This window comes from Lepisma saccharinum, chromosome 8, assembly GCF_977018435.1.
Source record: "Lepisma saccharinum chromosome 8, izLepSacc3.1, whole genome shotgun sequence".
Lineage (NCBI taxonomy): Eukaryota > Metazoa > Arthropoda > Insecta > Zygentoma > Lepismatidae > Lepisma > Lepisma saccharinum.
In genome coordinates, this window is record NC_139236.1 from 44,735,471 (window position 1) to 44,760,015 (window position 24,545).

The window sequence follows — 24,545 nt, forward strand, 5'->3', positions numbered from 1 at the left end:
TGTGTGTGTAATATATATATACAGGGTGTTAATTTTAACTTGACATATGAAAATAGCGGGAGTGATATGCATGTGAGGAAAATTTGGTCCAAACAAACCATGATCCTTGTCGGGGGGGAAAGTTAATGGCGTACAAATGAGCCCCCGCACAGGGCCCCCCTGGGGGGCAGGGGGGGCATGTTATGTTTTTCAAATAGGAACCCCCGAATTTTGTTTCATTTTGGGATTCGCTAAGTCAAAATAAATAATAATTATGCTTGACATGGATGCAACAACATGCGAAATAAAAAAGATATGGCCATGTGTATGTTTGGAAACACGTAAATGTCGTGCATGGAAAAACGGTAACACGCCCCCACGAAAATACGAAAAATGGCATGTGCAGAGGAAAATTTCATTGCTGTCGATGGTGTCATTGAAGAGTGGAAGAAGTACCAAAAGAAGAGTACGGAGTGGATAGGGGGAAGGGCAGCATGCAACGAACAAAGTGGAAATACATCCGCTGGATTAATGCAGATGGCATGGAGATGAGGGAAACACAAAAACGTATTCAGGGATGCCAGAAAAGTGTAGGAGATGGGAAGGATGGAATGCAAATACTATTACCCTCGAACCTGTGGGGTGCTTGTTTCAAGTGAGTCCCCTTGCCTCTCACGTGTGGGGTGCTTGTTTCAAGTGAGTCCCCTTGCCTCTCACCTGTGGGGTGCTTGTTTCACGTGAGTCCCCTTTTCCTCTCACCTGAGGGGGTGGGGTGGTGCGTGGGCATACATGCCTTACCCAAGCAAATGCTCGAAATGATGACCATGAACGTCGATGCATTTATTTATTCTTGCATGAAATGACTGTTCACAACGCAAAAGTGTGGCGGCATCAATTTGTGTGCAAGCATTTCGTATTCGTTGCATCATGTAGTTGCGCATTGTGGGTACAGTTTGATACACCATTCCTTTAAGAAAACCCCACAAAAAGAAATCTGGCGCAGTAAGGTCTGGTGATCTAGCCGGCCAATTGGCAGGACCACGTCGTCCGATCCAGCGATGATGGAACTTGCACGTTAACACTTCCCGAGCTATGGCAGCATAATGCGCCGGACAACCATCATGCTGATACCACATGGCCTGTCGCTGTGCAAGGCTTAGATCCTCCAGCAATATCGGTAGTTCGTCCTGCAAGAAATTGCGATACTTTCGCCCATTCAATGTACCGTCAATGAAAAACGGACCAATGAGTTTGTCACCCATGATGCCACACCATACGTTCACTGACCACGGGCGTTGATGTTCAACTTCACACAACCAGTGTGGGTGGTCGGCACTCCAGTAGTGCATGTTGTGCCGGTTAACCTGGCCATGGTTTGTGAATGTTGCTTCGTCGGAGAACAGAACGTCCCGAAAGAATGCCGGATTTTGATGTATTTGTCCACGTGCCCATTCACAAAACACCATCCGTGCACGGAAATCATCACCATGAAGTTCCTGGTGCAGGGACACGTGGTACGGGTGAAACTTGTGCCTCTTGAGTATGTTCCAAACACTGACATGGGACATCTTACTCTGGCGAGCTATGTTACTCGTGCTGGAATGGGGACCATACGCCACTGCAGCTAATACAGCGATTTCATTATTTTCCCCAGTGACAGTTCTTCGACGCCGCCTTTGTTGCGGACACACGCTTCATACTGTTGCAAATTGCTTGACAACCCTGGCGAAAGTCGACCAAGAACGCACTCTGTTCGGATAGCGTCTGGCATATTCGGTGACAGCATTGTCCACATTCCGTTGACATTCACCATACATGAATATCATTTCAATTCTGTCTTCCACAGATACACGGTCCATCGTCCTTGGTATACCTGCACTTTTACCCTGCACTCACTTCGAACACGGGTACGTCAACTATCCTTCTGAAGCACTCACTCCCAATAACCACCTATTTCCCCAAACAAACACGGGCACAGAGAGCTGACTTCAGCGCAAGGTCAAATGGCCTAGTTTGTACCTTACGTGTGGCTGGCGTCTGATAACACAGCTGATCCGACAACGTCGGTGGCGATAACGTACTCTTCGCGTGAGTTCTGGAAACACGATTTACATCCCCTACCCCTTCACTTTTCTGGCACAGGCACAGTTCGTTATTTTGTTTCCCTCATATCCTTGGCATCTGCATTAATCCAGCAGATGTATTTCCACTTTGTTCGTTGCATGCTGCCCCCTCCCCCTATCCCCTCCGTACTCTTCTTTTGGTACTTCTTCCACTCTTCAATGGCACCATCGACAGCAATGAAATTTTCCTCTGCACACGCCATTCTTCGTATTTTCGTGGGAGCCTGTTACCGTTTTTCCATGCACGACATTTACGTGTTTCCAAACATACGCATGGCCATATCTTTTTTATTTCGCATGTTGTTGCATCCATGTCAAGCATAATTATTATTTATTTTGACTTCGCGAATCCCAAAATGAAACAAAATTCGGGGGTTCCTATTTGAAAAACACAACGTGCCCCCCCTGCCCCCAGGGGAGCCCTGTGCGGGGGCTCATTTGTACGCCATTAACTTCCCCCCCGACAAGGATCATGGTTTGTTTGGACCAAATTTTCCTCACATGCATATCACTCCCGCTATTTTGATATGTCAAGTTAAAATTAACACCCTGTATATATATATATATATATATATATATATATACACACACACACACACACACACACACACACACATATACACAGGGTGATTCTAAAGGTAGAGTACAAACGAAAACCGCAGATACCTCCCATGAAATAGAGACGAAAGTGCCCCTTCCACTATGACGAGAGATGCCTCCGTGAGGAGCTAGACAACGCCGAAAACATGTGAAAATGAACTTCACACCGCTGTACATCCAGTACTAGTGAAGATAGAAAGGCGGAACAAGGGAAGTCAAAAGAAACACCAAACTCGCCCGTCTGAAAAGCACCAGGCGGCAGCAGGGCAATGCATGCGCATGGGGTTCCACAAAGGAAATAGGAGTGTCCCCGCAAGACAAGTGAAGGGAAAGGGTAGCGATCGACAACGATAGGGACAAAAGGGGCAATGAAGCATGAAGTAACAATTGCACAGCAGGAAACAAACACCATGACTGAAGCTGTGCAGTCGAGAAAAGTGGTGCGGGGTCACTGAACCACAGGAGGACAATGTAGGACAAAGAAACACACCGAGAATGCAAGCAAAGTGGTCAGTGTCACTCAACAGGCAACAGAGGCGAACATTGTTCGGGGCAGAAATGGTGGCGCTGGCGGTGCAGTGCATGGGGAGTTCCCAAACACTGTGGGGAGACACCACAGCAAGAACAAAGCATGGTGCAACAAAAGAGAAAGAGGACCGGATGGGGAATGGTACCTACCAAGGAGACAACAAATGCGGAACGAGGGATTCCCCGTAGCAGCACTGAGGGAATGTCACACAGAGGTCGTGCGCCAACAGGACAAACTCAGCAACTACGGGCACAGGAGGTTATTGCCAATGAAAGGTGCACGTACAGATGTTACAAACGTCGTGATGGGGCCCAATCAGCCTCTTAGAAATGAACCCGGAGCCACATCGCTGGGTGGGAGGGGGCTATAGGCTCCTGGAGTGTCTTGCGGACCCCACCACTCCATACGGTGGACGACACCAATGGACGAGGTCTGAAAGTGTCCAGCCCGATCACCAGGTCCACCGTCCCCAGACCTGACGTGCTGCTTGCTTCCGAGCCCAACCCCAGCCAAACAACTAGAGTCCCTCCTCGGCCGCAGCCTTCCGCTCCGAAACCAATCATGGCCTTACACCACAGCAGCAGCACACTGCAGCGTGGGTGTGGTACTGGGCCGAGTGATGCTGGACAGACAAACTGCGTGGGACAGCCGTGGAATGAAGCTACATGAGGGTGTGCACGTCTGTTCAACTGCTGGGTGACCCCACATTGGTGTACACAAACACCAAACTATCGTACAAAGTGCTCCCCGTCGGCTCGAACAAAACTGACGACGTATGTGTTGTGGGTGAATGGGGCAAGAAGGAAGGATGCTACATGTGTTCCACAATGACAAACCCCCAGAGTACATGGCCCCACCTGACTGCAGAAGTCAGGTAGTGAAGAGCACAGGCACGGGTGGCTCGGGAACGTCAGCTGATTGTACCATAGCTCCGTGCGGACGTGTGGGCTGCATGCGTCTGTTCTGCGTACACAGTGCCAGATTGGAAGTGCAGCGTCAGGGAGCGTGTCAGTGAAAGAGCCGGTGCGGTGGTGGTGTGCTCGACGTACGACAGTTGAGTACGGTGTTTCGAAGCCGTTGTGACCAGTGTGTGTGTGTCACCTGTGCACTGGAGTACAGTATTCCATAATTGGTACTGTCCTCACCGTACCATGGAACGCTACACATTTGTAGAACTGAGGGATATGTATTTTGTCTTGCCTTGCAGATGGCAGTGGTTGAGCAGCTGCACGCCTGTATCGCGAACTGTATCCGGACAGGCGACACCCCGTGCACCGTACCCTTGGTGAATCGGGTGTGTTACGGGCAGGCCATCATGTCGGTCACCCAAGACATGTGCGCACGGCGGCAGTCGAGGAGGACGTACTTGCTCGCATGGACGACACACCGTTCACTAGCACCCGTAGCATTGAACGTGCAGTGGGAGTATCCCAGTCGACAGTGTGGCGTGTCCTTTATGATGATCTGCTGTAAGAAAGGTGCGATAGAGGCGGCCATTTAAACATGGTGGCAGCAGGTATGGACCGATAATCTGTTTGATGATACCTGCCCAGATATTCACTGCAAACTGGGTCTGATGGTTCACCTAGACTGCTGCATGTGGATTTTCATAATCCCACACATGGCTGTTTCGGCAATTGAAGATGCCCTTACGGGTGAATGTTGCCTCGTCCGTGAAGAGAACATGGCGCCAAAAAAACAGGGATCGTCGGTACAAAACTGCAACAGTCGTTGACAGAATTCCACGCGTTGTGGGTAATCCCCAGTCAGCATGGTACACACCTCGGCCAATGCTGCAAGTATCTGCGCTACCAATGTTTCCTGGTCAGGCACCGGTTTCTCGTAGACGAGTGTTCCTGCCATACAATATTGACAGCATTATAATCTTCAACAACAGACTGGTTTTCAAAATGGCCCGCACTGTGCATGTTCATGGGATATCAAAATCACAAGATATCTCTCTACATTTATGTGTGTGCGTGCATAAACTGTATGTGTACTTTGAAAATTTAACATTTTAAGATTTGTTAATTCATAAGATCATAAGATTTTTCCAAATAGTGGACATTTATTTTTAATTTTTTATTTACCACACATTTCTTTTATCTACAAACTTCCTCTTTTCAATGAACAAAAATTTGTTAAATTTTCTTTTCATTTTCAGACATTTTTTAATATTTTTTCAGTTTGTGAAGAAAAAAAAAGTACAACATTCTAACAAATGTTAATATAGAGATATTTTAAGTTTGTAATCTGCAAATTTCAATAATTAACTACATAAACTATCAATACATATTTTGAATCTTGCATAAGAACACTTCTTATGTGCACATACCAAAAAATAATTACAAATAACAGGTAATTAGCTTTTGTATGAAAAAGTGGCTGCAGGACAGGACCAGACGATGTATCAGTTGGTTCTGCCTCATCTGTAAAAATTAAACAAATAAATAAATAAAATAAAATTTCATTTGACATACACTATACAAAATAATAAATGGAAAAACTAAAAATACATCAGTTCATGTAGGAGAATCAAGCAAGAGGCAAGATGAATAGACCCAATAAATTACCTCTTCTCACTTCATTCATAAAATACTAGAGTTTGCAACACTGTTTATATTGTCAACAATTAATTATTACGAATATTGTCTACCTTCCAAATCTTCAAATTCCTCTGCATCATCAAAATCGTCGCTAACTTCAAACTCGGAGGCGGAATCCTCATGCAGAATTTCCGCTATGCAGTCTGGATCTAACTACATTCTAAACAATTCAAGGTACATCAACCCGACAACAAAAAGTCGCAAGTGCCAGATAAAAATAGCATATGAGTCACCTAGCGGTCGGAATTTCAACAGATTGGCTTGAATGAACTAGGGATGGCCAAACGGATCCGAAATATCCGGATCCGAGAGTTTCGTATCTCAATCCCATTATAATATTACCACACCTTAAAAGGTATTATGATCTTTGATTACAAAGAAATTTTTCATTATAGTGGAACCACGAGCAAAACAACCTGCGCAGACCCGCCGTGAGTAGGGGAGGGTGAGAGTTGACCATGCTCCCTTATGGCCCGAGGTGGAGGGAAGATGGGAAAGCTGCATGGGGACTTCTCGTCCCAAGGTTTTTTTCCTTGTGGTCGATCTATATTTAGTCCTACAAGAATTTTTTTCAAGTGTTGTTCCTAAAATACTTTGCTACGCATCGGCTAACACACTCGTGCACAAAAATAATCTTACTTGTTTAACATAATATGTCAGAGGTGATTTTGTAAATGCCATTGAAACGAATATGTATTCATTCGAATGTATTGGAAATGAAAACACACATAAATGTGACATTCCATTCCAGGATGAAACCTTTGATACATATAACAAGATAGAAATGTTATACAAAAATTATACAATTGTTCTACAGTTACAGTTTTACAAATTAAAATAAAACATTATAATATATGCAGTTATATAATTACAAAATGTAAGACTAACAAGGGAATTTATGTAAGTGTCCCCCTCCGATTTCCCTGAAACTTGGCAGGTATATAGTGGGGCCCAATGGAAGAAATACGTGTTTTTTTGTTTCAGCTAAAAAGCTGTTTTAGGGGGCAAAACCCCCTCAAATGTCAAGATGAGGACAAATTGAAGTGAGGATCTGACCCCTGTGTCCCACTCCGATTTCCATGATAGTTGGCAGGTGTGTGTATAAATGGGCCCAAAGGAAGAAATACGTTTTTTTTTGTTTCGTCTAATAAACTGTTTTAAAGGGCAACCCCCCCCCCAAATGTCAATATGAGGACAAATTGAAGTGGGGAACTGACCCTGTGTTCCCCTCCGATTTCCATGAAATGTGGCAGGTGTATAGAGGGCCCAAGGGAAGAAATACATGTTTTTTTGTTTCAGCTAAAAACTGCTTTAGGGGGCAAAATCCCCTCAAATGTCAAGATGAGGACAAATTGAAGTAAGGGTCTGACCCCTGTGTCCCCCTCCAATTTTCATGAAACTTCGCAGGTGTATAGAGCGCCCCAAGGGAAGAAATATGTGTTGTTTTTTTTGTTTCGGCTAAAAAACTGTTTTAGGGGGCAAAACCTGCCTCAAATGTCAAGATGAGGACAAATTGACGTGGGGATCATCTGACCCCTGTGTCCCCCTCCGATTTCCATGAAATTTGGCAGGTGTATAGAGAGGCCCTATGCCCCCTGTTTCTTCCTACGCCATATTTACGTGGTTTCGGGGTCAGATCCCCACTTCAATTTCCCTCATTTTGACATTTGAAGGGGGGCTCTATACACCTGCCAAGTTTCATGGAAATCGGAGGGGGAGACTTAGACCTCCCTTGTAAGTGTATTAATTAATTACAAATCGCACACACACACTATATATATATGTGTGTATGTATGTATATTATATATATATATATATATATATGTATATTAGCAGGGAACAATATGTTATAAACACATTCTTAGTTTCCAAAGAAGCGCATGTGGGATGGCAAAACAGATCCGAAAATTCCGGATCTGGATTTCGGATCTGCCAGGATCTGGATCTGGCCATCCCTAGAATGAACACGCACATGAGAGGAAGTACGAACATAGCCTGTAGTTCAATCGGCAAAGCAATTGCATATCGCAGGATGGGCTGTGCCCCTCGTTCGTCCACATTGACTTTAATTACACTGCGGGCTATGGCCGTTGTGAGACCCCAATGTGTTAACCTTTACTGGATCGAGCCTTGCATGCATGTATTGATTCTCCGAATGGGAACTTTTCAAGTGTGTACCCTTCAAATTTGTCTTTAGGAGAGGTGAAATTTATATATTGTACTTTACAGTACTAAAAATTAAGGGACAAAGAAGAAATTCGACATTGTACAAAGGAATTGGTATTGAGCATGCCCCTGTGCCACCATAATTATTCAAAAATGAAAGAAAGATGTATGTAGCAGTGGTACATTTTTAAAACCATGTAAAGTTTCATGGAAAATAGGCTGATACTTCTTGGGGAAATAAATAACAACAATGTATAAACAAAGCATCAGCTTTCAGAAGAAATTTCCGGAATATCACTTTAGTATCAGCCATGTGGACATTGGATGGACCAAATTTGCAGGGAAGCACAAGAAAAATTTTTTTTTAAAAAATGAAAGGGTCAACCCAGGCTGGATTTTATTAAAAAAAAAAATTGTTGTTGTGACCATATCCGAGAGTAGTTGAAAACGGGCATTATTTTTCGTTTGAAAATTGTGACCATTTTTGTTTTATGATTTGCTGCATTTTTTACCTTTGCAGGCAGTTACGATAATTATGATAACTCAGCCAAGAAAAATAATAGACAGCTGGGTGGAAATGCATTGTTTTCAGTTCATTTGAAGCTACATTTTGTGTGCTGTACCTTGTTTTCACCATCTGTAATGCAGGTAGCTGAAATTTAGAGCCAAGACTGATATTCCATTGTGAACAAAAAACATGCTTTAGGATTTTAGAATTTTTTTAGTGGGGTAAAAAAAAATAATTAAGTGCTCCCTTGTGCTTAGTACCATGCCATGAAGGCGTATAGGGGGTGTGGGGTAACGCCCCACACTTTCTTAATCCGGTCGTGAGTGGGGGTGATGTGACTGCATTTATCCCCATGGTTTCCCTCAGGTACCCATGTTATTCAATGCTGGGTGGGTGCCGGGGCCGCTTCCAACGTTAGAAAAGTTCCCGGATTTGAACTTGCGAGGGATCGAACATGGTACCTTTAGCATGGTAGTCAGACGCGTTACCGACCGAGCCACCGCAGTAATATAATATCAGAGCTATATATACATTTGGGGGGGGGGGACATATACATCCAAAGTTTTAGCAGAATGTATTTGAACTCTGTTACTGGTTTCCTCTTTGAGTTATAGCTCTTTGAAAATGCTAGTTTTATATTTACAGCATAAAAAGTACTCTTGAGAGGTACCTGTAAAACAAATAAATTTAAAAATGAGATGAATAACAAAGTTACAACAGGGAAGTTGGGCAAAAACACAAATTTACATTATTACTTGTGTACTTTTAATGAACTATCATGAAATTAAAATTATTATTTCTATTGATTACATTATACGAATGGCATACTAAGCCCATTAATAACTATTATGAATGAAAAGGTGTGTAAGGCATAGTATCTGTGTCAAAAATATTGAGCCCTCTGTTTATGTGCATGGTGCATGTAAAATTTTACTCAAGGGACGAAGATAGTCAAGTACACCTCATTGGAAAAAAACAAAAGTGTCTGTTTTGATACAAAAGCAAGACAAAGTGATTTTAACTCTCTCTGTTCTCTATTCAGACAAGAATGTTCCAAAGAGTGTATAGTTTTTTGTGTGTTTTCTTTTATGTAAGTCTAATTCAATTGTGTGTATCTTCCTGTAAACCGGTCGTAAAAATTTGAAATTTCTTGCGATTGAAGCTTGTTTATGTGGTAATATCTCTGCCATATATAATGTTGATTTCATCTGTGAAACAGCCACAATTAATGCTTTATAACAATATTGCAATCTCGGTAATGGTCAGGAAATGCAATGCATATCCAACTGATGAGTGTGTAATAAAAAACACATTTCTATATCTTACATTTTCACATTGTACGAAGTTAAAACAATGACTTGGCAACTGGCTTGCACCTTTTTCATCTCGTTGCTACAAGCACGTGTGCTTTGTTGCCACAATCCACCACCCACCCTTGAAATTCTGTCCAGCTAGCAGCTTTGAAACTGAAAATGAGCCGAAAGTTTTGGTTACTAAGCAAATTGTTACATCCAGGGAACCATTGTTGAGATGCTGTAATTGACTAGTGCAAATCCTTATCAAGACCTAGCGGATCTTTATGCCAGAACAGCTGTGGACGTTCCTTCCCCCTCTCCTATCCGACTTGCCTATACTGATCTTTTACCTCGGGTCAAAAAAAAAATTCATTCCCAGTGGGAAAATTGGGTTCATGCCGCAGTGGCAAAAACCACTACTTACAAATGGTTCATCGATAAACTCCCTATTCGACCCTGGTTTCATCACCTAAAAATGCCTCGTGAAGTGATCACTTGTATCCTACGCCTTAGAACGGGACACGTGACCACAAACGATCATCTGGCAAGAATTCACCAAACTCCCTCTCCCAATTGTACCTGTGGAGAACATAAACAAACCCCCACCCATTTACTTTTTCAATGCCCGCTATGGAATAAACAACGTCAGGCACTCTTTCACAGACTCCTTCGAAAAAAGGTTCCTTTTCCTCTCTCCTTGCCCTTTTTACTTTCATCACCTTCCCCCTCTACTATGTTGATTCTCTATGGATTTGCTCGACAGTGTGAACTTCGCTTTTGATAGCATCCCTCATCATTGCAGTGTTATAGTGACAGTGAAGTGAAGTGTAACAAAATATTGTGCTGTTCATACTAGTGCGCGAATTTCCAGCCCTCAATGTTTTCAGACCGTTGCCCAAGACTGCTGCCATACAAGCGGTGAGGGGCATGAAGAAGAAGAAGCAAATTCTGTTTGATCACTCCTGTGACAAAAAAAATAGGGGGGGGGATAAATTTAGACAAAGATGTTATCAAGTTAAAATATACAATTACATAATGCAACCAAAGGACGAGGTTTATTTTGCTTGAAGGGTCCTGAGTCCAGCCAAAGGAAATAGGCAATTAAATCCTATAATCCCTTGGTCTTACTAAACGCGCCAGCCATATTATATATCACAAGAGAAAATTAGAAATGATAAATATGTGAATACAGTAGTTTAATGCATGCTTTTACTTACGATCACAACACAGTACTGCGACAGCTGACTGTCGTTATGCGCAAGTCTCAACCATCACCAGTTTGGAGACAAGTGAAGCTTGTTGCCCGCTGATGGGCAGCCTTGTATGAAGTCTAAAGTGACGTTTGAAGATTCATATCAATAAGTTACGGAGACAAATTCAATGTTTACACTTAAGAATTACTGATTAAAGTCTTCAAATAGGAAATGTGAATCACTGTAGCATGGACAACTGTTACTTCATTGACGCTGCTCAGTCTAAAACGTGTCTTTGAACTTTAGTTCAAGAGAGTCTTCCAGTCACTGTCTGAAGTTCGAACGCTGGCACTCACATGGTTATGTTTTATATCTGAAAGTAAACAGGGAACTGTTTTCACACTGACAGGAGTGTGATTTCAAGAATAGAAGTCCCAATTCCTACATGATGTTGTCATTAAAATATGAGAAACACTGCACACAAAGTTTGTCGTTATGTTTGTTTGAAGAGTTTGACTGTCCTCTTCTCGCATTGTTCATTTCAACTAAGCTCCGTCCATGTTGAGGGTATCGTGCAAACATTTGGGAAATTTGACAGGGTTTCCTCTACCAAGGACACAGACTGTGGGAAACGATTAACGCTGTTCACACAACTTTACACCACTTCTTCTTTCCTGGCACTACAGTCCATCACAGACCCTGGCCTCCAGAGTCTTCTGCCATCCATCTCTATTCATAACCTTTCTTCTTCAACTCCTAATTCCAAGCACACTCAGTTCCTCTTCCTCCGAATCAACCCACCTTAAAGGTGGTCTTCCTACTTTTCTTCTCCCATCCATATTCGTAAATGTGATCTTCTTACACACCATGTTGTCTGGCATTTGGTATATATGCCCCAACCACCTTAGCCATGTTAGTTTAATTTCCTTCACAATTTCTATATCCTGATAAAGCTGATATAGTTCCATATTATATCTTCTTCCCCATAATCCATTTTCATATATCGACCCATAGATCCTCCTCAGAATCTTCCTTTCAAAGCTTCCGATCATTGAATCAGCCTTCTTGGTTATTATCCATGATTCACATCCATACCTTAAAATAGGTCTTATTAACGTTTTGTATAGTTTAACTTTTGTTTTCCTTCTGATGTACTGAGACTTCATATGTTTCCCGAGTCCAAAATAGCTTCTATTTGCCATACTTATCCTGTGTTTAATCTCTGTCAGAGAATTTCCCTTCTCAATTATATATGCGCCAAGATATTCAAATTCCTGATCTCTCTTAAAAGAGAGTCCTTTAACTTCAAAGGTTGCAGTATTAGTAGTCACGGATGGGGGATCAAGTAATCAGATAGACCATGTAATTTTAGGTAGTAAACACAAATCTAACATTTTAGATATATGTAGTTGTAGAGGAGCTAATGTCACATGCCGACCTCTCTCAATCATTTCATGCACATCATCAACATTACTGGCAACAACAGATGTGGATGGACGACCTTCACAAAATTCATCACTGAGAAATGTGCGACCACGCTGGAATTCGGAAAACCAATTGTACACAGTCATATTGGATGGTGCTTAATCCCCAAAAGCCAAATGAAGTCGCTCGATGCATTGTTTCAGTGTTAAACTACATTTGAAATCATAAAAAATCATTCAAAAGTGTTCACGAGAAATTTCCATTTCTCACATGAAACTACTACTTCAAACTGCTGTGAAAAATAAACGAATAGGCTTAAACAAACAATCAAAGATAATTTAAACATAAAGAAGGTCTATTCTTCCGATTTTTATAATAGCAGAACACTAGCATCACTGTTGGTGGTAGTTTGCAGAAACTTTTCCAGCAACCCTCGTATCCTTGTACCTTATACAAACTAGGGGCAAATTCCAAAGTTTTTATGATGTAATTGATACAATCGTAGAGAAGAATTTCATTGCATCTCTCTGTATGGCTACTATGTTATGATCATTGCATTTCTCTTTCTGTGTATAATTTTGGTCATTTGGACTGTGTAATATTAGATGTTTTGTATACTTTTCGTATATTGTGTATATTGCAGCACTGCTATTTTATTACATTATTTACTCACAATTGACATATTTTACTGTTTCAGGACTTCTTGAATTGGCTCATAGGGAATATCAAGCAGGAGACTATGAGAATGCAGAGAGGCACTGTATGCAACTGTGGAGACAGGAGACGAACAACACGGGTGTTCTCTTGCTCTTGTCTTCCATTCATTTCCAGTGTAGAAGACTCGACAAGTAAGTTTTCTTATTTAAATTTTGTCTTTTATTTTTGGAGGTAGTTTAGCATAGTGCGGGGGCAAAAGTGGGGGGCAACTTTTCCCCCCTACAACAACATTTTACCTGTTTACCTGTGGTAGTTTCTGAACAATCGGAAGGTATTGATTGGTCGGATTGTTTCATCAAGCAGACAAGTGGTTAATGAAAAAAATGGCTCAATGAAGTTGGCATTCCATCATTTTCATCCCATCTTTTGGTGCACCAAATTACATGTTTCTACAGCGAGGCTACTCACTGGGAATTGCTTGAATTCTGCATGAATTTTTCTCCATAGACTTTAAAAGTAGTAACTTCTATTTATCCATTTATTTATTGAATTTATACATATTTATAAATGCACTGAGGTAAGTTTTTCACAGTTTAGATTTTATTTTTATCAAGAATGGAAAAGAAAACTGCATGGAAAAGTAAAGCAAATTTTTTTCAATCCATTTACTTTGTTAGTGTCCTTTGCAGAACAATCTATCTGGCAGACGGAAGATTATTGCAAGATAAGATATCTTGTAGTTGATTAGGTACATTTTGAGTTTGAAATTCTTGTACAATTAATAATTTTTCATAGATTAGTATATCTCGTAACATTTGTGACTTGTATTTATAGGTGTGTATTTTCATTTTTTTTGTGTTAATTTTTCAAAAATTTTGTGAAAAATATATAAAATATCGTGTTTATAGTTAAAAATATGGCAGTAATTTCTTGGTAATTTTTAATGCCATGCACTTATACATAATGTTACTAAATCAATGAGTGGTTTTATACAAGGCATAATATTTGCAACTTTTATGGGAAAATGAACTTCAAAATAGTAAATATTAAATTTCGCCTTCTGAATATCAGCCTTACTTCTTATTATTTCCATCCTGCATTTCCTTTGAATTTATTTGAAACTGGCCTTATTACATAGCATAGTGCATAGTATACAAATTACGAAACGACGCTTACCCTTAGAAACAATTTCGTTGTGTCCATTGCGAACTCTTATTTTTCTTCTCTCACTTTTTTCTGGGCTTGAAGACTTTCTTGAATACTGCACTGTCTTTTCGGAGCAGAATCCTGTGCACTCGTTTGTTTAACACGATTTAAATGCCCTTTACTTTGAATGTGTTTTTCACATGAATCGTGCCTTTTCCACTCAACTCTTGTATTACAATGTTTACACATTAATATATTAGTACCACTTGCCACGAAACCATTTTCCTTGAATTGGTTAGCCCATGAGGTGACACTGACTTCACGATTTCTTCCCATCTCGGTCAGAAAGACTGGAACAAACTGATCTGATACATACGCCTACCTTAAGTAGTTCTGTAGTAGAAGAAAGGAGGGAAGAGAGAGAAGGAAAGAAGAAAAGAAAGAGAAAGTTCGAGGGGCTCTAACTTCTCAGAAATGTAGAAATATACCTCCAGTGTTATCTTGGAATTCCCATCACTGCAGAAGATATGTCTGCATGTGCCTAGAGCACCTGGCCTACAGGCAGACTGCAATGGGAGGGGGAAGGAGAATTCTGAGAGGTGAATGAAGGGTGGGGGAACAAAACGTGTTTCACACTACTGTGGCATTTGCCTGGTGCCAGTTACTTTCGAAGATTCTTCCTCCCTTGATAATCATTGGTAGAAAGGCGAGGGGGAAACCCAAGATAATAAATAGAAGTTCATGCCGTCATGCCTTCTATTCCTCTTGCAGCTAAAAACGAACGTATTTCTAAATAAATGGAATGTTCCAAAGGATCAGGAAAACCCAGTCGCCTGCACATAAAAAATAATACTTTAGGGTTACTGTGCCTTTCCAAATGATTTCTCATTCCTTTGCAGCCAATATCTTCAAATCGAATATATTTCTTAAAAAGAAATTTGTAAAAAATGTCATATTTCGTTTTTATTGTAAAAATGAAAATATTCGCAGAGACAGTAAATTTTCACATTCGCGAGAAAATTACAGCCGTAAATCAGTCACATTCATGGCTATATTTAGAGGGGGGTTTCTAGGGTTCAACCCCCCCCCCCCCCCCGAAACTTCTGACATGTTGGATTAATGGAAGTTCAGAAAACAAAATCTGTAACAAATTTTCAATTTTTTTTTCGAAGCATCACAAAAATACATTGAGACAATGTTGAAACGATCGAGCTAGAATTTTCATACATTTGGAATTCTGAAACATGAGTGAAACAGGATTTATTCTCAGAATCGTAACCCACCCGCGACCCCTCCATTATCACTTCTGCTGTCATCTTTCCAGTGTTGCTCCTGCGTCACAAGGAATATAGACTAAAAATTCCCTTATGATTGTCCCAAAATTCCCTTTCCAGCTTTTAAATTCCCTGTCCGATAAAGTCGAAAATCCCCCTTGATAGGAGTTCAAACCTAGGATCTCCAGTTTTGTAGCGCATTACGTTCGCGATTGAGGTTACAATCCATGCACCAGGCTAAGTTTTTAAAAAGAGTAACTGGTTCCACACTTTTCAAAATTCCAAAAATTTAATTTTAAAGTCAAACAACAAAAACTTTATGACTAAAATTTCCATCTAACTTTTAAAGCTTTTCTCTTGAAGGTATCTAAAGTTTAATGACGAAGTATAATAATTGTGCATTTCAGTACACACTGTATGAAACGTAAAAAAAAACAAAAAGAAACTTGTGCTGGATATTCACTCATCTGCTGGATTGAGTAAGCCCCCTCAATGATATAACAATAATATAATAATAATAATTATTAGTATTATTATTATGGAATAAAATTGTTTTATGAAATTTTAATTATTATTGTACAATTATTATTATTTCTAATATTCAAATTTCTGGCGACGCCCATGGCAACAATTATGAATCAACCCCTCGCCCCCGAAATTTTTTCCTGCCTACGGCCATGGTCACATTTGTGATAAATCGTGCATATACTACTTGCTGCATCTCTCAGTTACATTTCACGTTTATCGATAATTACAACAAAAAAAATCCGGCCCTGGTAATACATAATTTCTATGACAGAGAAAACATTTGCTTGTGTCCTTGAATTTTTAGAAAGTTCACCTTGAAAACCGGATATTATACGTGGATTTTATCATGGTTCTAGAGTGGCCACCCTGTTCTACCTTTAATTGATTGCAAGATGATATTGAAGGTTACTGGTCTCTTGATAAATCCATGTCATGTTAAAGCTAGGTAGAAATAATTATTTCTTGCTTAATTATTGTTTTGTGACTTGTAATGAAAAGCATTGTACCTGAACTTGTATTTCTGTTTTGTTTTTTTAGGTCTGCTCATTTCAGTACTCTGGCTATCAAGCAGAATCCCCTCTTAGCTGAAGCATACAGTAATCTGGGTAATGTGTACAAGGAGAGAGGCCAGTTACAAGAAGCACTAGAGAATTACCGCCATGCTGTGAGGCTGAAACCGGACTTCATTGATGGTTACATCAACCTTGCTGCCGCTCTCGTTGCAGCTGGAGACATGGAGCAGGCTGTTCAAGCTTATGTTACCGCCCTTCAGTATAATCCAGTAAGTTCACCATGGCGCACACGAAATCTTCCCTTATGATCATCATTTGGGATTGTTTTGGCCCGTCTTGTGCATGTCCTGAGTCCCCAAGGGGTGGCTTTTTAACAGAAAATTCCCACAGCAAAATAGTCTCTTTACCATGAACACTAAAGTGGTGTTCCATGACAAAGTGACCTTGAATATCTATTTTTAGAACTAGTCAACAATCTAAACTTGCCAGTTCAAGTATTATACATAATTTATTAATATGAATTTTACATATTGTTTGTTTGTTTTACCTTTTTGATTTACTTTTGTTTTGTATTTTGCCCCACCTAACACACCAAAAACAATTAATTTCTCCTTCATGTCCTATCTTTGGCCTAAATAAATTTTCATCATTTCTTCTTAAGTAAAGAGGAAAGATTTTGTCTGCCCCACCTGTGACATAAAGTCATTCCCTTATAGCTATAAAGCTGGGAAAGTATTCTAAGTGTAGTTATATTTAATCAATATCTTTAGTTTCATAATCCATTACACAGAAACCATAAGAGAAATGTTGTTGCTTATCTGTTAATAGCCTAGTTATTTAAGTATCAAAAATGTAGTCTGTACATCCCACCTGGCCACAATGGGATGGCCCTAAACTGTAATCATGGAGTGTCTTAATTTCTAATTTTAGTGATTGTTTTAATATTTAATATATTGTTAAATGATTGATTTCTATTTCTTTTATTGCAGGATTTGTATTGTGTACGGAGTGATCTTGGAAATCTTCTGAAGGCACTAGGCAGATTGGATGAAGCTAAGGTAAAACAGATTAACATAGAATTAGGGAGAAGGCTCTCTTTCCTTTGAATTCCTGCAAGAAATATTATCAGAAACTCAAAAAGAAGGAAGAAGAACAAGAAACATCTTTTCCTTTGCATGCCAATTGAAGTAACTAACAATAAAAATCCTTTTTCATGGGGTACGAAAACACTTGCTGCTTCAAAATCTTTGAATACTTATGGCTTGCAGGAGAGAAGATACATTCCAGCTGTATTTGCAATGCGTAACTGTCTCTCTCAAGCTGAAGATATCGACCAAGAGAAAGTTCACGTGCTTTGAATAAAAGGCTGGGAATGATTTTGATTTGATGTTTCATGGAACCTTTTTTTTGGTCAAAAAATTTTAAGGAATCACATTGCGATGAATTTGAAGTAAATACCAGAAGCTTTTTCTTTCTTGGTTGCTGAAGACTCAGTAGCCAAAACCCAATGGATTTATTTTGTTGCAAATCGGTTCTTCACAGGTTCTTCAGAGCCAGTGAAGAAAAGATGAGCGTTGTTACTTAGGTAAGACAACACCTGAGGAATTAGAGTGACATAATCACTGCAGCAACGCATTGCTGTTGTAGTTATGTTAATGACCCTCAGGTTTTCAGACACACAAGGTCAGAACAGTGCGTGCGACACCTCTGAGCTAGTCTGTCTTTACCGCGCACGCAGTGGGAATAAGCCAACGGAAAATTCTCATGGGTTTTAGAATCTGTAAACCTTTAAGATTTCAAATGTCTTATTACATTTTGGTGATGCGATTTTTTTTATCATACATCTTGAAAATTCAAAGTTTTTTTTGGAAGATTGTACTGTTGAGCATCTTCCGTTGGCTTTATGCGCTATTTTACAGTACCACTCTTCTCCATAGTTGCCAAATCCTGATATTTTAATTTCCAACCCTTAGCAAAATGCAGAAATCAAATTCTAAAGTCCACACACATCTTTTTCAGCTGTGTAACATGTTGAAGGGTGGTATGCGCATTGCGTAATTCTTCTTTTTTCTCCCTTTCATTATATAGAGAAGGTTTCTGGTATCCTGTAAAATTCTTATATTTATATTCCTAGCCTTCATATTTAAATCGGACATTATTAGTTTGAGAAGGATTAGTTTTGAAAATGTTCAAATATGCAAAGAAGATTTCTCCAAATAAATTTAACTAATCCTACAATATGAGGATTTTATATTTGGTTTTTGAAATTGTACAGTCCTAATTTGAACATAGTGGGCTTTGTAAGAGATGCAGTGTTATGAATCATTGTTGATCTTTTCCAAAATCTGTTTGCTTCATGAGGTAAATTTTATCAACTATTCAAGTGTCAAAGAAACAAGGAATGCATTAATTTGAGATGCTTTTCAACCTCAAACTAATTGTATTCTCAGTGAAATACCAATGTTTGCATTTCTTATGTCATTCAGTGTTAATCTTTAAACTAAACTCCAGGGTTCAACAGCCCTCCAAGAGCCAAGGGCAGCAAAGTGGACTTTCGTTGGGTGAGCTTGCACCAGAAATCGAACCTGGGCACCCTTGCACCAAGGGCAACAGTCCTAACCATTTGGCTGTAAGGGAACTCACCATTAATAATAATTTGTCTGACAGCACCAATGCAGATTTTCTAGTCTGTGTATTTTTTACTAAAGGAAAATTATTCTAATCAGCCAACAGTTGCTGCATACGACTGATGTTTCTTGATAATATACTAAGTGCAATGTCACAAACGTTGATACTGTAGATATACAGGTTGTTTGAGTACAAATAAAAGAAAGTGAATCAATTGCATTGGTGCACCAGTGTCTTAATTTTTGCAAACATGTCTAGAATCATTAAGTAAATTTAATTCCTGCGTAGTGACAGACTTCTGATAGTTTCAAGTTTTGGTAAATAGCAGCTAAGAAAGGTGACAAAAGTAGCGGAGTGGCATTTCTTTAAACGAATCTTGATGTAAACCAAACAATTCATACTTTGTCAGAAATAAATGAAAAACCAATCATTTTAAGGAAATGGAATGCAAAATCATAAGTTGTGTACCACGCACTTTAGAGGTCGTAAAAGAGCCTGCTTAATTTTTTAAAATTGCCTTGACATGAAAAAATTGGAATGGTATGCTCTACAGATTCGCAGTTATGAAGTTGCACACAAAGCCCACTTTTTCATGTGTTATGCTGTTTGATCACAAGAGCCGTGCATTTTTTCAGTTCGTGTTTTGAAACCAAATGGGAGAGCAGTTACGTTTTGAGAATACAGCATGCAATTAACTTCTTGACTTATCACAAAGAAAGGGGGACATCTGATTTTCAAACTAAAATACTAGAAACAAAGGAAGAAAAAATTCTCGATTGCAGATGATAAAATAATGATGGCTCTATCAGGATTTGTTGCAACCTGTAAATGCCATGTGTAGGAGGAGAGAGCTCTTGCTCTATTAACTTTTTAATTTAAGACCATTGGCTTGCATCATAGGCTTCAGCGAACTTGAAAATCTGAAGCTTGTAAGAAAGAAAAGAAAAAAATCCTTAATTGAATCCCAGTTGTAGCATGTCTGAAAATACAACGGCTTTTTCTCTTTTAGCTTTACATGGCATTTATGGTCACTAAGAAAGTTTATTTTATCTAACAGATTCTAATTAACGTCCTTTCTATTTTTTCTCCCCTTTGTGAATAACTAGATCTTGAGGATGATTGCTTGGTTGACTTGATTGGCCCAGCTGTTGCTTCAGGAACGCTGAGAAGTACGTGGACTTTCCTGCTGCTAGAGAACTTTAAATGTAGTGGCTTGGTTATAGAAACTCTTGGTTTTTGTATGAAACCATGGACGAGTCAGGTAAAGTAGCAATGAATTGGTGTGTCAGTCTCCCATGGAAGTTCAAGCTGATTTTCCTTCTTGAAAAAAAGAAAAGGAAAGTAAAAAAGAAAAAAAAATTCTGCCTAAGTGCAAGTTAAATAACTGCTAAATAAAAAGAGAAGAACATGCGAATGGGAATTCTGAAAAACCCACTCGTAATTAAGGGAGACTGGCTTGGACTGATGGATAAGTTATTCTCATTAGCCGTACCTTCATTGTAAATTTTGCGCTTAGGGCGATGCGCGCGAGTAGTATGCAATTGCGAATATTTAACTGCCAATAGAATGTGATGTTTTACCGTTATTTTTTTTTTAACATTTGTTTTGGTGCCACAATGATGGCATGTTTAAAAAGTAACCCGAGATGTTATCTCTTTTTTTTTTAACTTATTGTTGATAACATGTTTTAAAACGTCATGTTAATTGGTAGTTGCGCTGCGAAAGTTTTTGCTAAATTTTATTAGAGTGCATTTCAGCATTAGGTTATTGTTTTGTAACATGGCAGTGTCCTGCCTGTCAGATGCGCGATGGGCCAGTATGCTAACTGTATATTTTTCTCTCCCACCTGTTCCTTCTTTTCATTAATCCTACACCTACCTTCATGTTTCCTTCACAACCTTTAGGCTTGTTATTTGAAAGCTATTGAAACGCGGCCAGATTTTGCGGTGGCATGGAGCAACTTGGGTTGCGTCTTCAATGCCCAAGGAGAGATATGGCTGGCGATCCACCACTTTGAGAAGGCTGTTGCTCTGGACCCAAACTTTTTGGATGCTTACATTAATCTAGGAAACGTGCTGAAAGAGGCCAGGATCTTCGACAGGTAGGTTCAGTTTTTCATAGCATGAATTTGTAGTTAGATGAACTGATTTCTTGAATGTGTACTCTACTCTTCAGATAAATTGGCATGCTCCTTAACTTTGTCACTGCAGTGAGGTGTGCCACTACCTGAACAGCAGTGTATGTTATTTTTGGTGCTGAGCTGGTACTAATGTTTCGGTTTGTATCAATTTCAGTTAGATACAAATACCCTGAAGGGTATAATTCTCTAATTCTCCCCCCAATATGTTACGATAAAGGTAACTTTCGTGCTTATGTAGCTGATTATCCTGAGTGGTAGGTAAAAAGTTAATTTCCCGGTGTTCATTGTTTCGTGTCAAAAAGCACATAGGGTAATGTAGAGATCATACAACATACACCTTTCGCCCCCAAGGAATGCCCCCATGTCCCATTTATTACGAGGTTCATTTCAAAAGTAAGGGCTGATTGATTATATAAAACAAGAAAAGAAGTGTAGTAACACTGTGTTAGTGGTTACAAACACGTATGTATCTACTTCATTTCTCAACACAGTCACCATTGTTTTCCAAGCACCTTTGGTACCATGGATCAAGCTTTTTTATACCCTCTGAATAGAGTATCGCCGCCTGGGAGTTCATCCAATCCAACATTGCTATTTTCAACACCTCAGTTTCTTCAAATCTTTTGAGAAGCAAGTCATTTTTTGAGGTGTCGGAAGACATGATAGTCACCAGTTGCAAGGTCGAAACTATATGGGGGTGATCAAAAGTTCCCTCGTCTGGAGAGTGAGGGCAACATTGTTGTGGATAAGAAGAGTTCCTGAGCGCAGCATTTCGCTTCGTCAGTTTCGAATGGCACGTCTTAGTTTTTAATAGTGTTTCACAGTATGCCTGCGATGTACCTTTGGCATTAAGAAATCGAATCACAGGCCACACTTCTCAGGATAGTGTAATCGCACAGCCATTTTAACATGCTCTAACTCACAGGATAACAAGACAGCTGACTAGCAAAAATATGATTGCTTGGTTTCCAATGGACCAGTTGGTTACTGCACAGGCACGATCCAATCACTGTTGCCAGTCACTTTTTATAAATAATTGATCCTTTCTTTTGAAAAGCATCTCGTGCAAGCTGGCTGATCCTAAGAGCCACTTTATGCAGGGAAAAATTCGAAAGAATTCTGGCCTTAAATCATTTAACCTGGGTCACCTGCATGTAATTCAGATCAGCTACCAACTGGACCACTACAGCTCCAATTATCTCTCGAATCAGAGTATTTTAGGAGAAAATCTCTGAAGATTTTATTGCACAGTATCAGTGAGAAATATCTATGGGTATCCCAGTTGGGAATTCTTCAGATTTTGTACCTGCTTAAAATGGCCCTGTAGTTCATCCAGCTTCTAATAAAATTGTACCTGTGGGTGTAAAGGTGGGGCATTTACCTCCAAGCACCCCTGTCCATCTTCATGGCATCTCGCAATAAAAATACAAAAAAAATTGCTACTTTAGTGTTCATGTTCATGTGTTGAATGGAATTGCTAAGAATATTAGTATCATCTCAGCTGTAGTTGTTTTTTTATGTACATACATGCTTTTTTTACAGACTTACGTGGTCTGTTAGGAAAGTAATGAGACTGATTTTCTGTAAACGATGAAGTTTATTATTTTTACAAATCAAGGTTATCCTCTTCAAAATAGTTCCCTTGGGCAGCTACACAGCGATGGAGGCGTTGTTTCCATTGTTTGTAGCAGTGCTGGAAGGCTTCTGCTGGAATACCTATTAGCTCGTCGGTTACGCTCTTCTGGATATTATCCAAAGTATCAAAATGGCATCCTTTCAAGTGTTTTTTAAGCCAGGGGAATAAAAAAAAGTCACAGGGACTGAGATATGGCAAATAAGGGGGCTGAGGAACCACAGGAATGCTTTTTTTGCCAAAAATTAATTGATGGAGACTGCCGTGTGACATGCTGCATTGTCGTTTTGCAGCATCCAAGTACGTGTAATGTCTGGTCCCCTTTTCCTGAGTCTTGCAAGGACTTCATTCGGTACACACCTTCAAATTTAACTCACTACTGATCATTCTCACCGTCAATCGACGATCTGACCTCACAAGAGACCTCACTCTTTCCCCATTGTCATCCGTTTTTGAGGTTGAAAGTCTTCCCGCACGAGGTTCGTCTTCCACTTGTTCTCGGCCTTCTAAAAAGACTTGGGCCATCTGAACACTTGTGCCCTAGATAGTGTATGTTCTCCATAAGCCCTTTGTAACTTTTCATATGTCACAGTAGCGGATTCGGCAAGCTTAACACAAAATTCGATGCCACAACGTTGTTCAAACTTTTGCCAGTCCATTTTCACTGTAGCAAGTTGAAACTTGTAACGAGTCAACGGCAAGCGTTCACCTACCTGCCATGTGAAGGTGTGGGCAGCAGCGTTGCCGGTTCGTGCACAGTGTTGCCAGTCTCACTACTTTCCTAACAGACCACGTATATCCATCAGGTAAGTGTTATTGGTGGCTATTTATTGATCTGAATGTTGCAGATTCAATTGTAAATGTTTTCTCTCTTAATGGAAATATCCTGGTAGGAGTTTTCATTTTCGGAAGACCCAGCACCACGCAAATTGCAGAAGCGACAGGCTATGGTCTTGAAATTTGGAGTGTTGATGTGATTTACGCTAAATGGAAAGCCATTAAGCTGACAGGGTGGCTACTCACTGGGAATTATGCGTGAATTATTGGCTGCGGGAATTATGCGTGGAGGTGAAAAATTAAAAGCTTCATTAATGCAAAACCATTGAATTTATACATATAAATGCTCTGAGACAAGTTTTTCACAGTTGGGCTTTTATTTTTACCGAAGTTTTACCGAAGAGGAAAAGAAAGCTGTGTGGAAAATCACAGTTTTCTCTCAATCCGTTTCCTTTGTTAGTGTCCTTTGCAGAACAATCTGACAGACAGAAGATTGCAAGATAAGACATGTTGAAGTTGATTAGGTAAATTTTAGTTTGAAATTCTTATACGGTTAACAATTTTTCATAAATTAGTATATACCATAACATTTAGGAATTGTAGCTTTCCTGGCGACGTGATTCGAACAGGTGTTCTTGGGTTACCAGCCAGGTTAATACGGCTTGAGCTTCCAACGTCTCGAGCGCATACATTGTCCTCATCTTCAGGGAGCGAATTGCTCCCTTAAGATGAGAGCAATGTATGTGCTCGAAACGTTGGAAGCTAACTCTGATTTAACCTGGTTGGTAACCTGAGAACATCCTTTCGAACCGTTACATTTGTGACT

General features: G+C 39.9%; 1 protein-coding gene across 1 annotated transcript in view; it reads left to right on the forward strand.

Moving 5' to 3' along the window:
- The window catches only part of sxc (O-linked N-acetylglucosamine (GlcNAc) transferase sxc), a 129,842-nt gene that overhangs the window by 28,893 nt on the left and 76,404 nt on the right, over nt 1–24,545 (forward strand). The window contains exons 2-5 of the mRNA XM_083126574.1: nt 13,122–13,272; nt 16,567–16,810; nt 17,531–17,599; nt 21,074–21,270. Of these exons, the coding sequence (XP_082982700.1) occupies nt 13,122–13,272; nt 16,567–16,810; nt 17,531–17,599; nt 21,074–21,270 (661 nt within the window). The remainder of the gene's footprint in view (nt 1–13,121; nt 13,273–16,566; nt 16,811–17,530; nt 17,600–21,073; nt 21,271–24,545) is intronic.